Here is a 13454-nt window from a genome sequence, read left to right as displayed (position 1 = left end):
CCTCCCTGTGTCCTCACAGGTCCGAGTGCAGAAGTATGGGAAGTGGTTTGAGATAGAGGAGGAATGTTGCCGTGGATCAGAATGCTGTTAACTACCTCAAGACCTGCTGACTGCGGAATTGTTAGCTACCTGCACAGACGCTGTTTAAAGGCCGGTGCCCACTGGGCTCTGTTAATTTCCTCTGCTGTGCTTCACTGTTTGGTTTCTAGGGACAATCTCAGCATCATCTCTATTAAATCACGTTATATTGAGTGTTCTGTGCCAGTGAGTGAGAACATTGTGCATCCATCGAGCGTTAGGACTAGAAAGAGCCGAGGAAACCATCTGAGCGGCCCCTCTCGCCACAGAGCTGACCTCCTCCTGGTGGGCAGCTCTGCTGTCGCTCAGGGCTTTGCGGACCCCTGGCTCCCTAGGCGTGAGTTAAGAGTACGGAAATTCAACCCTGACTCTGCAACCGCCCTGCAAACAAAGGTGTTATACATGGAAGATGTTTTTTGTTTTTCAGTGTGGTGTTAACATCTGGCTGAGTTCCAGCCAGGAGTGTTGAGCAGCGTCCGGTTTTAGACTGCGATTTAAGCACACTGTCTATACCTTGAGGTCGGCCTCCTCCCACCCTCTCAGCAAATTCACGGAATTACCCTACTTTGTCTCACACACGTGATCCGCAGTCCAGCCACTGTGCAAAGGGCCAGCAAGAGGTAGAGCTGATGTTAAGCGTCCCGCGAGGGGCCACCTGCTGGCCGCAGGCAGGGAGTGCATGGCCTCAGCCCTTTCCCGCTCCGGGCTCAGGCTCCAGGAACTGTGTCTGAGGAGGAAGCTGGCATGGCCCTCAACTGTTCACACCCCTGGCCACGGTCCCACACACACCTGCCTTTCCGCCTTCCACTGCCCTCCAGCTTTCTCCCAGCCCGCAGCTTCCTGCTGATGGGGACAGTTCCTGGTTCCTTACCTTTCCCTCCCTGAACGTGCCACCCCCTCACGAGACAAAAGTGCACTGTTCTGCCTTTACCTTCTGGGAGCATCTTATGTGTTTTTAGGCCACAGGTGGAGGAGGGAGTGCCAGAAAACACAGCCAGTCCGTTCCAGCCTCTGTCCCAATTTTCTTCCTCCCCCTCTTTGCTCTGGTTCCTCGTCCCGCAGTGACGGAGTTGGGACCCTGGAACGTCCATTCGGGGCTCCCCTGCTCACTCACTTGCTCAGGGGTGGACACCTTGAGCTCTTCTCGTTGACAGTGCTGCTCCCAGCCTCCCAGTGCTGATGGGCGGCGAGCGTCGGAGTTGAAATCCAGGAGTCCAAACCTGAGTGTGGAAAGCCCCTCCCACACCAGTTGTATTTGGCTATTTTTAACTTTGTTAAGTGGCAGCTTTGGCCATTTTAACCCAGCCCCATGTACACCTCTGCCAAACACAGAGAGAAAATACCCAAAGACAGGCGCCTTCACAGGAGGGTGGCAGAGGAAGGAGAGGAAGCCGGGGGCGGGGGGTGGGGTGAGGCTCAAGTTGTATCTTCTTTTTAAGAAAAAACAGAAGTAACTCCCAGGTTTTCCATCCTTGTTATAACCCAGCTTTCTAACCCTGATTTTCTTTGAAAAGTGAAGAGTGACATTTTCAGTTCTGTGTTCTTGGTCTCGGTGGCCAAGGTCACGATCTCGGCACACTTATTCTTGCTGTTCACTCTTCCCTTGCTCTTACCTCTGTTGGATAATACCGTGTAGTGTAAGTTGCCTGTTTTCCTTTCTTGTCTGTCCTCTGAGAATGAAAGCTAGCTGGCTGATAGTGCTGACACTCACATTGTGGCTTCCTAAACTGTCCTTTGGAGGAAGTGCAAGAGTATTCTCTGGGCACGTTACATTCATGTAAAGCAAGCAACTAGTGGAGGGTGGTTTGTAGGCTGGGTAAACCCTAGTTTGGAGGAAGGGCGAAAGTCATGTCTAGGAACGCTCACATTTACATAGAGAAAGCAGGTATCCGTGGTCGGGTTTTATTCTGGTGAAGTGAAGTTTGGAATAAATGCGAGAGTCCTATAAGGAATGCTTACATTCAACTAGAGAAAGGAACTATTGGGTGTCGGTTTGTAGGCTTGTGAAACTCCAGTTTGGCAGAGGTGCGACAGTCATATATGAGATGCCTTACATTCAGGCATGAATGTAGGCGATGTCATAGGCCTTGGGTACACAGGTCACTCATTGTGGGTACACTTTGGGAAGCTTCATAATTGGATTTAGCATTTTGCATCATTAAATTTTCTCCTGCATTTAGCATTCATAGGAATCTTCATCACAGGATGTCAGCCTGACTGTCCTAACCAGTTGTGTAGGTGACACATTCACTGGTGTGACAGTTACAGAGTAATCATGTAATAATAGGTGGCAGCGAGAAGCCAGCCGCTTTTTTTGAAATCAAGAATCCTGGCATAGCAGTGTCTGCCTTGTTTTCCTCTGGGCCTGGTTTCCTTCCGCTCCACCTGGTCAGACTCAGAGAAGCTGCAATGTTGCCTTTTAACAATAAAACACTTTTAACGATAAAAGTTAAAGGAAAAGTGTTTTATTCTTACTTGAAATTATTAAATACCACGTTCCATTTTTAATGAAAAACAAGAAGTAATTTGAAAGATGCGCCATGAACATTGAAATACTTTACAGACTAGTCAATGAAAAGTATGATATGTATTTTTTTTTTTTAACGTGAATGGTTTTTTACAAATTTAGCAGAAAACACCTGCAGAACTACATGAGGGGACACTTCAAAGCTGTAGTCCCCAACCTTTTTGGCACCAGAGACCAATTTCATGGAAGACAATTTTTCATGGACCTGGGAGGAGGTGACGGGGAGCAGCTGTAAATACAGATAAAGCTTCGCTTGCCGATCACCTCCTGCTGTGTGGCCGGATTCCTAACAGGCCATGACCAGTACCGGTCTGCTGCCCAGGGCTTGGTGACCGCAGTTTTAAAGCATTCGGTGGGTTTTCCACATTATGTGCAGGGACCCTTGAGGAGCTCCTCAACAGTACGCAGACCAGGTATCTGGGTTTCTGATTCGCCCTTTAATTGTTGCAGGCATCTGTATTCTTAAAAAGCCCCCCAGGGGATTTGGAAGCATCATCTTAAAGCCTCTTTCAGCTCAGCGCTCTTTGACTACTCCTGCTGCACAAGCGTGGCCGAGCTGTCACGTCAGAGGTGCTGGGTCCACACCTTCGCACGCTGTATGAACAGTGCCTCTTGGAATTGTGCAGCGTGGCAGTGCCAGTCGAGCCTAGTCCTTCCTTCTGAGACAACGTCCCTTCTGGCCACCCTGGGTGCCAGGCCCCTGCCGTACAGGCGCAGTGGTGTATGGCCGTGGGCGCTTGCAGTGGTTCAGGCTTCCGCGGATGTCAGTTGGAGCGGAGTCTGCAGGCCCCGTGATTTGTGTTTCCAGGGAGCTGTGCTGGTTGACTCTTCCTGCCAGTTGTTGACTCACGTGTTTGATTGTGGCAGTCTCAAGGTTACAAGACACCAGTACCAGACCCCGGCTCTGAAGTCCTGTTTGTCAGTACATAAAACCTTTTGCCCTGTAATATTGGAAACTGGGACCCCAGAATCTAGTGATTGCGGAGAGGGAGTGAGAGGAAGAACCTGATGATACAGCAAATGACGTGCCACTGTCTTCTCTCTCCTGGAGCCCCTCATCCCGTCCCCATTCCTCTACTCCTCCGGCACTCCTCCTCCCCTCCCTGCCCTCCTCCCTTCTTAGCCACTCCCCCTCCTTTTCCTCTTGCCCTTTCTCTTTCCCTCACATCCATCCATAGGAATCCAGGACAAGTTGCAGCGGAGCTTTGATTGCATTTTGAAACCCAGTGTTTACAGTACAAAAGGCATCCAAATAAAAGAGGATAGGCAGACCAAAGCAGAAAACTGAGGGGAGGGAGGGCTGCACCTCTCGCAGGGGTCCGCCGGTCTGTGGGGTGGGGGCGGTGCGGGGCCTGCCAGCGTGTTCTCTTGCACGCACATCTGTCGAGTGGAGCATATGATCTCATGCAGACTTCGTTCTGTGCTGGTCACTCATTTACTACCAAGCGAGGGGAACAAAGAGCCTTTAATGTAACGAGAAGACCTCCTGTCTCTTGCCAGCTAGGACCACAGTGACCTTGAGCAGAGGTCACTTCAGGACATCTCGGCAAGTAAGACAGGAGTTGTCCTGGGAAACTCAGTGTGGGAGGGCCACACCCCGCCTAGGTCAGGAGGGAGCTGGCCCCCTGGGCAGGGCCTGTGTGGCCCCCCAAGATATTCAGGAGGGCCTGGGCAGCTTGCTCGTCCCATGTGATCTCCCAGCATCTGTAATTACAGTGTACTCACCACACTAGAGACCACCGAAGGGCGTCTTTCTCTTTGTGGTAGAACATAGGTGTCTTCTCGCTGCTAAAATCCCTGCATTTGCTTTTATCTTTTATTATTGTGTGATACTTTTAATTGTAATACCATTGTTTTACTGTAAACATACAAATCTTGGTTTCATTGTTATCTTTCTTGCAGTATTCTTAAGTCAAAACCTCACTCCGTTGCCACTCAGGAGAACGGAGAGTGACCATTTTAGTTATTGGTGTTCTCAATCTTTTTAAAAATGTGTTTTGTTTATTTTCTTGAAAGGAAAGGGTGGAGGAGGGGGGGAAACAAATGCCAATATTCCCAGGAGAGTGAATCAAAAGCGACTTTTCTTTTTCATTGCAATAGAAAGCCAGATAAATATATATTTTTTTTCCTGCTTCAGGTCAGAAACCCTTCCCTTGTCAAAAATGCGATGCCTTCTTTTCTACCAAATCTAACTGTGAACGCCACCAGTTGCGCAAACACGGAGTTACCACCTGTTCCCTGAGAAGAAACGGGCTTATCCCCCAGTCAAAAGAGAGTGATGTTGGATCCCATGATAGCACAGGTAGTGCCGCCAGGTGATGGAGAACTGAGAGAGAGGGAGAGGCAGGAGGTCAGTTAAGAGTTGCAGCAAACCCCGGTGTCTGAGCCGTGGTGGGGCTGCTCAGTAGGCCCCAGAGCTGGCAGCCCAGAAAGGTGGGCCCTGACGAGGATCGGGAGCATAAGTCCTGGGTCGGATCAGTGGGATGAACGGCAGGACTGGCTCTTGAGCCAGAAGCCCAGGGAGTTCGGGAAACAATGGCTGTGCCCCTAGGTGACTTTTCAGGTCTGCCAGGGAAGATGTCTCCCTCCCAGCAGAAGATGCCTTTGTTCCTGCTGCTGGGAGGCGGGATATAAGGGGAGAGCTACAATTTTTAGCACTTGGTGTGAACACGTCCAAAAGGGATGTGAAAGCTCACAGGTTTGGGGAACCCCAGCCTCTGCAGCCTGCTCAGGAGCAGGGATGGGCCCCCCGGGATGCCAGGGCAGTTGCAGGAACTAGGGGTGTGAGCCCTGGGTAGGAAGGAACACAGTGTTTTTCTTTTCAATAACTCTCTTCCTGGTACAAAACTGTGTCCTGTTTGAAAAAGCACTCTGCATGTCCGTTCTTTAATATATCTCTGCTTGCCCTGAATCCGGGTATCGTTCTCTGTGCTGACGTGTGCTTCCCCCTCCAGCCCTCCCAGAGCGATTAACGGCTGCCCAACAGGTCTTTCGCCGCCTTTCCTTCCCTTACAGCTTCTGTATTTACTCGTGTCCTCTATTCAGTACGCTCCACCCTCTCTGACTGCCCAGGTTCTCCACCTTCCACCCCCCAGAACAACAAAACAAAAGACAGCCTGCTACAGATGCTCAGACACTGCCCCAGTTGGCGCTGGGTAGGGACAGTGCTGGATTCAGCCCTTCAGGCCTAGAAAGCTCCCCGTTGCTTGAAGCCAGGGAGATTCTCCTGTGTTCTCCTGGGGTGTAATTGTGTCCTTAGTGGGGGGGTGGCGTGTGTTTGGGGAGACACCCTGCCCTCTGCCCCGGGAGTCGGTGTGGACAGAGGTGGGGCATTGGCCCTAGCCCCCAGCCCTCTTGTTCGTGTCTCAGTTACGGAGGGAGCCAGGCACGTCTGAACAGAGCACCTCCAGGAAGGCCATCCGTCACCACTGGGGAAGCCACGCTCCGCCCTTCCCCAGCCTCCCGCCGAGCCCCGGGGAAGCTAATCATGAGTGCGCTTGCCTGCCTGGCCCTCCGGTCTGGATCAGACCCTCTGAGGGTATAAAAGTGTAGGCTAGTTTGCTCACTCCTTCCCCAGCTCCCATCTCCGCAGAATTCACCAGGATCTTGAGTAAAGAAAAGCGTGGATGCCCACAGAATCTTGCCGTAACTTAGATCTCCATGAGCCAAGGATGATCTGCTTTTCAACCCACGGAAAGCCACAGCGATGCCGGCAGAGCACACATTTGCTGCAGACCATCCTACTAATGTTTAATTTAACTGCCGGCCACCATCTTACCTGTTAGTCTGGAACGTGTTCTCTCTGCCTGGTTTAGAAAGCGGCCGTGTGATTCTTCCCAAAGCAGTTCCCAAGGCGGGAAAGCAGTTGGTAATGGAGGGAGTTGAAGGGAGCCCTTGGGTTCCCGTGTTTGCAAACAATTCTTTAAAGTGTAGGAGCTCACACTGGGTGTGCATGTTGCTTTCAGCCACTTGACCACAGGGGAGCTCACTGGGACTCCTGCTGACCTGAGGGCAGCCTTGAAGCTGCAGACACAAAGCTAAGTCGGAGTCACGGTCTCAGCTTCAGCTCAGCACCAGGTTTTACGCTATGGGTGTATTTATGAGTTCACAGTTAAAAGTTTTTGTTTTTCCAAATCCCATCAAAGCCCGTCCCCACCTCCACCCTGCCCCAGAAATTGTACAGGTTTTCTTGAAGGGACAAAGCCTCTAGAAAAAGAAAAGTCACTGAAAGTTGTAATGCGAAACCAGCAAAGAGAAAATGTTTGGTTTAATTGTGGCCACAATCCATGGTGAGAAAAAGGCCTGAGATTTCAGAGGGAGAGAAAGGGGGTTAGGGAAGTAGAGTTTGGTGATTTCGAGGAGGAATTTTAAAACCAGGTAAAGCTGATGGGGGTGGGGTGAAGGCTTCATATGGGCTCCCTCCCATGAAGCTAGAAGTGAGGCTTTGGAGGAAGACTATTTTTTTTCAAAAGGCAGGAAATGACCAAGGAAGTTCTTGAGGAGTTTTCTAGGCTTATATGCCTAGCCTAGATCACATTTTGTTAAAATTCCTTGACATGTTTTATAATGTAGGTCTGACTTTTCAGTCATATAAGGTCGTTCAATAAAATGTCCCCAGATTTTCCCTCAAAAGAATGCTACAAATGCCACAGTGGTGGGTGGGTCTCTCTTAAATGGGACCATATTGAATATTCAGCTTTAAACTGAAACTCTTCTCTCCTGGGCAGAGAGGTGTCCTGGCCCACTTTGCCCTTGGGGGACGCCCTTTGTCCTTGCCACCGAGGTGGCTGCCCAATCAGGTAACTATTTAGATTGGTTGCCTGCCCCATCTGTGGAGGAACATTTCAGTTTAGGAAGCAATAAGCTTTAATTGTTGTGCTGAATAGGGTAGTCTCCAGCGTCCTGTAGGGGGAGCTTCAAGTTTATAGTCTACTAGGATTCCTTCTGCTTCCTCTAGCAGTTTTCTTAGATGTTTAATGGCACAAATGAGGAACTGATGGACAGAGGAGAAATGCATGTTTTTAAGGTAGCATTTCATATAAAAAGTCATCAGCTCAGCTACCTGCATTTAGGATTCTGGGTGTTGAGGAGGGTAGGTATCTAAATAGGACCTGGCCTTATAAGTTACGTATTCACGATATGTGAAGAGGTGAAGGCTGTTGTTCACAAGAGTCACTAATAAAACTCAGTTGGGGCAGGGCACAGTGGCTCACACCTGTAATCCCAGTACTTTGGGAGGCCCAGGTAGGAAGATTGCTTGCAGCCATGAGTTCAAGACCAGCCTGGGCAACATAGCAAGACCCCATCTCTATAAAAAATAATAAAAATTAGCCTGCTGTGGTGGTGCATGCCTGTAGTTCCTGCAGCTCGGGAAGTTGAGACGGGAGGATAGCTTGAGCCCAGGCATTCAAGGCTGCAACTCAAGGAGTGCAGTGGTGCTATGATGGTACCACTGCACTCCAGCCTGGGTAACACAGCAAGACCTCATCTCTAAAAAATAATAAATAAGTAATTTTAAAAAATCAGTTGGAGTTAGCCGGGCATGGTGGCTCGTGCCTGTAATCCTAGCACTCTGGGAGGCCGAGGCAGGAGGATTGCTTGAGCTCAGGAATTCAAGACCAGCCTGAGCAAGAGTGAGATCCCGTCTCTACTAAAAAATAGAAAGAAATTTGGTTGGGCAACTAAAAACATAAAAAAAAAAAATTAGCCTGGCATAGTGGCACACACCTGTAGTCCCAGCTACTTGGGAGGCTGAGGCAGGGGGATCTCTTGAGCCCAGGAGTTTGAGGTTGCTGTGAACTAAGCTGATGCCACGGCACTCTACCAGGCAACAGAGTGAGACTCTGTCTCAAAAAAAAAAAAAAAAAAAAAAAAATCACTTGGAGTTGCTTGGAACTTGAAGGGCATGGGCTACCCTGCTAAAACACTCCCCCCAGTGGGAGTTTGGTAAAATACAACCAAGGCTCCTTTGTCCGAAGAGAAGTGAGTTGGCCTGTGTTGTACTTGGGTGAACACTGCATTGTTCCCACAAAGGAAGGCCCAAAGCAGGAACAGTTGGATTAGTATATTTACTTGGATTTGGTTTCAGAATTCATTTTGATTTTTTTCGAGTTTTATTGTTTTAAATATGTTCTGTACAGTTAAAATAATCCATGTTCTTTGCTGAGAAAAACAAATTAATGGAAACAGCATAGGCTATACTGAGAGAAAGAGAAAGTAACCAGAGAGTAAACCTTTTTTTAAAAAAAATGCCACAAAGTCAACAAATAGATTGAGCATTTTGTATTTTTATGGTAAAGTTTATACCAAAATCCATTCTATGGATGCTCTCTATTGAAACAATTCAAGAAAATGAACATTTAGGTTTTCTTTAGAATGTGGCCTAAACATTGGTGTGTGTCTATCAGGATTCATATTCTTTAAGCTTTCAGATAATTTTCAGAAATCATTTCTTGTCAAAAATTTTATATTCACACCATAGTTACGTTTCCTTCTGAAACATCCTTTGATACCCAAACAGTGGCTGCCAAAAGGCGCAGTCAGAATAAAAGGAATGAAATGAAATGAGTGGAAGTTGTGCAGACGGTTGTAGGTAAGCCAGAAGCCCCAGGCAGGGCAGCTGTTATCTCTTTACACCATGGGAGGAGGCAGGACCAGCTCCTTACCCCAGCCCCCATGGCCACCTTGATGGCAAATGATTGCGAATGGGTCATTAAAAAGGAATAATAGATGAGAGTTGACATTGTGCTATGTCTGGTCACATCAAGTGCGAATCCAGGTTAGGTGCATGACCCTGTGCCGGCCCAAGCCCTGTAATCAGGTCTGGCGTATGGAGAATCTAATATATAGCGTCTAATACATGTGCTGTCAAGAAAAGGAATCCCATTCGCCTGAGTCTCCGAGGAACTCCCGAACCCCTGCAGTAGTAAGTTAGCCACTCAACCTACAGCTAAACAGCAGGTCCTGGCCAGCTTGGGATTCACTGCTACAGCACATTTAAAAAAAGTCATTAAGTCCTAGTTCAACCTGAATCAAGAAAAGGCGAGGCAGTGCTTTTGACACTGTTGGGTGTCATTAATGTTGCCACAGTGCCCTCCCTTAAGAGGATCCTTGAAAACTGGTGGACTTCCCACATGTAATTTTGCTGTGGGCAGTGGACAGATAGGAATGAATCAAGAGGTGGGAAGTCAGGGTCCAAGAGAGCCTGCAACCCAGAATCCCTCATCTCTAAGCCACCCACAGCCCTTCACGGTCGGCTCCCCTCCCCCTGTGCCCTTGCTGACCCTGGCATTCAGGGGGTCCCTTCCCTTTGTGATGTTCCCACCACCCCACGGGGCTGACAGCAGCGGAAACCTTCAAGTGTGCATGCGCCTCCTGTAGCCTCTGAACTCTTTACCTGGAAGTGAGCTCTCAGGCAGGAGCGTATGTGCCATATAGGGACACAGAATGCAGGCTTGGGGCCATTTCCTAGGACACTCTTCAGAGACCATGCTTGGAGGATTCTGGGTGGTCCTGTGAATGTTGCATGTTTGTGTAATCTCTTTGCACTGGAAAAATAACTTACAACTTGGCTTCCTCAACCTCCCTAGTGCTGCGAGTCTCTGGAATGCACCCCTCTCCTACCTCGCAGCCCCTGTCTGCGCTGCCTGAGTCACTCACACCTTCCTGCGGGGTGGGGCCAGCTGAGCGTCCCTGTGTGTGGCAGTGGAGGCCCAGCCAGCCCTGGGAACCCACCTGCGAGGATGTGGAGGCTGTTTTTGCCTTTCTGAAGTCCCCAGGTTCATCTTGGTCCTCCTCGGGGATGTAAGGGGTGTTGAGACTGTGGGGTGAGAGAAGTCCTTACTGTGTCTGGGGTAGGGGCTGCTGGGGTGGCATCCTTGGAAGGCGTGTCCTTGGTGGCATCCCCTCTGAACTCCTCCCGCACTGTGCTTGCCCACACAGACAGCCAGTCAGACGCAGAGCCGTCGGCCACGGCAGGCGAAGTGCTGGATCTCACCTCGAGGGACGGGGAGCAGCCGCCATCCCAGGGAGCCGCTGGGCTCGGCCAAGGCTCAGGGGACCCCCCTGCGGAGGAAGCCCAGGAGGGATCGGCCTCCCCTGTGTGTGGGGAAGAGAAGGGGGCCCAGGAGAACCCGAAGGCAGAGGAGGAGCGGGGCCCGGAGGAGAGAGCTGGGGACGCTGACGGCGCGGAGGAAGACACGGCCAGCAACAAGAGCCTGGACCTGGACTTCGCCAGCAAGCTCATGGACTTCAAGCTGGCCGAGGGCGAGGCGGGCACTGTAGGCGGCGGCGGCTCTGCCCCGCAGGACCAGAAGCACGCCTGTGACACCTGCGGGAAGAGCTTCAAGTTCCTGGGCACCCTGAGCCGCCACAGGAAGGCACACGGCTGCCAGGAGCCCGGGGAGGAGAAGGGTGTGCCGCCCGCAGAAGGCGAGGGTGGAGTGGCGGAGAGGCCACCGCCCAGCCCTGAGCCCAACGAGAAGCCCACGGAGCCCGAGGCGATGGCGCTGGAGCCGGCCCCGGGCGGGGAGGAGGCCGAGGGCCCCTCCGATGGGGAGGGCACGGCTGAGAAGAGGTCCTCGGAGAAGAGTGATGATGACAAGAAACCAAAGACAGACTCCCCCAGAAGCATGACCAGCAAGGCAGACAAGAGGAAGAAAGTCTGCAGCGTGTGCAACAAGCGGTTCTGGTCGCTGCAGGACCTGACCCGGCACATGCGGTCGCACACAGGTAAGGGGCGGGAGACGAGCTGGGCCCCCGGTGACGGAAGCCGGTGCAGGCGGCTGCCAGTAGGGCACTCACTGAGGTTGCCGGTGTCCCCTCTGAAGAGGCCCCGGGGAAACCAGGAGTTGAAGGAATTGTCCCCTTGGCCCTTGAAAGTGGTGTAGGCCTCCTATAGCAAGGCAGGAGAGTGGTCCCTCAGCAGTGGTGCTTTTGAGAGCGTTGGGATCAGTCCCTTAGTCCTCCAAGCCTCGGTCTTCCCATCTGTAGAATGGGGTGGTGGCTGCCCTGTCTTGGGCAGGTGTCTAGAAGAAGGTGAACGCTAGGCACATGGGGCCACGTGGTCTCATCAGGGCTAGTCTTGTGGCAGGAAAGACGCCTGCTGCCCCAGGCCCCTGTGGGGAAGGCACTGTGTCATCTGTTAGGGTCAGGTGGTTTTTCCTTTCTTGGCTGCGTAGCCGCCGGGCTGAGGTGACTGGCTCCTCTGCGGCCACACAAGCACAGCAGGACTCCCGTGCTCCTCCCGGGGCTCGCCCACCACCCACAGAGGGCAGGCTGCAGACCCCAAAGCAGGAGCCTTTGTTTAGGCAGGAGAAAGGAGACCTGGTTATGCTTGTGAAGCCAAAAGATAGAAATATCCTTCCTCCCTCCTCAATAAGCCCCAGGCCCTGGTCTTGGTCTCAGCTTCCGTCTCCCTCACAGCACAGCCCACAGCAGGTGTGTGGCCCCCACACCAGCCCCACGCTGGGGTGTGAAGGCTACATGCGTGGCTCAGAGGTACTCCTGGGCTCGACAGGTGGCAGTCCCAGCTGCTCCTGGCTCGGTGCGTGAGCCGTCAGGAAAGCCCGGGTGCTCCACATCAGACACGGGGAGCATCTCCTGCCTTTGACCTAGTGGTGCTGCTGTCCCTGCAGAGGCCCCGGAGACCCCTGTTCCTGTCTGTGCCTGTCCCACCACTAGACTCTTTCCCAGGCTGTGATCGAAGCCAGTCTGTGTGTCCCCGAGGCCTCTGCTTCCGGGATTCTGGTTTCCTGGCTGAGTCTGTAGAACACTCATGTTGAGAGAGCAGCAGGAGAGAAGCATGGCCCCTATATGTGTCCTCTCCAGTTTGCCAGTTCAGAGGAAGAAGAGAGCTCTCGCTGAGTAGGAGAGGGAGCCCTCATCCCCACCTGGCACTGCCCAGGGAGATCGGTACCGGTGGCCTTAGCACTAACGGACGCACAATCTCTTTCTCCTGTTCTCCAGGGGAGAGGCCGTACAAATGTCAGACCTGCGAGCGAACCTTCACCTTGAAGCACAGCCTTGTTCGCCACCAGCGGATCCACCAGAAAGCCAGGCACGCCAAACACCACGGGAAGGACAGCGACAAGGACGAGCGGGGTGAGGAGGACAGTGAGAACGAGTCCACCCACAGCGGCAACAACCCCGTCTCGGAGAACGAGGCCGAGTCGGCTCCCAACACCAGCAACCACATGGCCGTCACCCGGAGCCGGAAGGAGAGCTTGGCCAGCTCAGCCAAGGATTGCAGCCGCAGGGAGGAGAAGGCCGCGGCGGGGCGGGCAGCCGAGCCTGGCCTGGGCGACCCTGACCCCGAGAGCCCCGCAGCCCCAGCGCAAGACCCGCTGGAGCCGCGCAGCAAGAGGCCTGCCCAGCCTGCCCTGGCCAGCGACGGTGCCTCGCAGCTCCTGGGGATGGAATGACAGGCTGCCCGTCCCCCTCAGCACACAGACAAAAGCCAGCAGAGCAAAGCGTCCGAATCTGCACTCACGAGGTTTCCTCGGTGCCCTCCGCCGTCGGGGAGCGAGCGAGAGACGCGCGAGTGTGGCTGCCCCCCAGTGCCATAGCCTCGCCACGGGCGTGCGCGGCCACTGCACGCCCATCCCAGTGCCTTAACTACTCACCAGATCCTGCGCCTCATCACAGGGGTTGTTTTTCCAAAATGACTTCTTTAAAAAAGAAAACAAATATTTTAATGAGTTGTCTGGAGAGGACCTGTTCATTTGAGCATTAACGTTCCCCTTGTGTTGTGTGTGTGAGCTTGTCCTTGAGAACCTGTGAAACAGAAGAAAAACATGCCCTTGGATACCCGTCGCCAATAACTGGAAGACAATGATGTGAATTTCATGAG

The 13454-nt window shown here is 52.2% G+C and overlaps 1 protein-coding gene across 2 annotated transcripts in view; it reads left to right on the top strand.

Moving 5' to 3' along the window:
• Positions 1–13138, top strand: part of RREB1 (ras responsive element binding protein 1) — a 128795-nt gene extending 115657 nt beyond the window's left edge. The window contains exons 11-13 of one of the 2 annotated variants that reach the window (XM_045551662.1): positions 4743–4907; positions 10547–11335; positions 12572–13138. In XM_045551662.1, coding sequence (XP_045407618.1) covers positions 4743–4907; positions 10547–11335; positions 12572–13026 — 1409 coding nt within the window. In that variant the 3' untranslated portion in view covers positions 13027–13138. The remainder of the gene's footprint in view (positions 1–4742; positions 4908–10546; positions 11336–12571) is intronic. The other variant, XM_045551663.1, reaches the window with a different exon arrangement.
• Positions 13139–13454: the final 316 nt, after the last annotated feature.

The sequence above is a fragment of the Lemur catta genome, chromosome 5 (assembly GCF_020740605.2).
Source record: "Lemur catta isolate mLemCat1 chromosome 5, mLemCat1.pri, whole genome shotgun sequence".
NCBI lineage: Eukaryota > Metazoa > Chordata > Mammalia > Primates > Lemuridae > Lemur > Lemur catta.
This window is presented reverse-complemented; position numbering and strand designations above follow the sequence as displayed.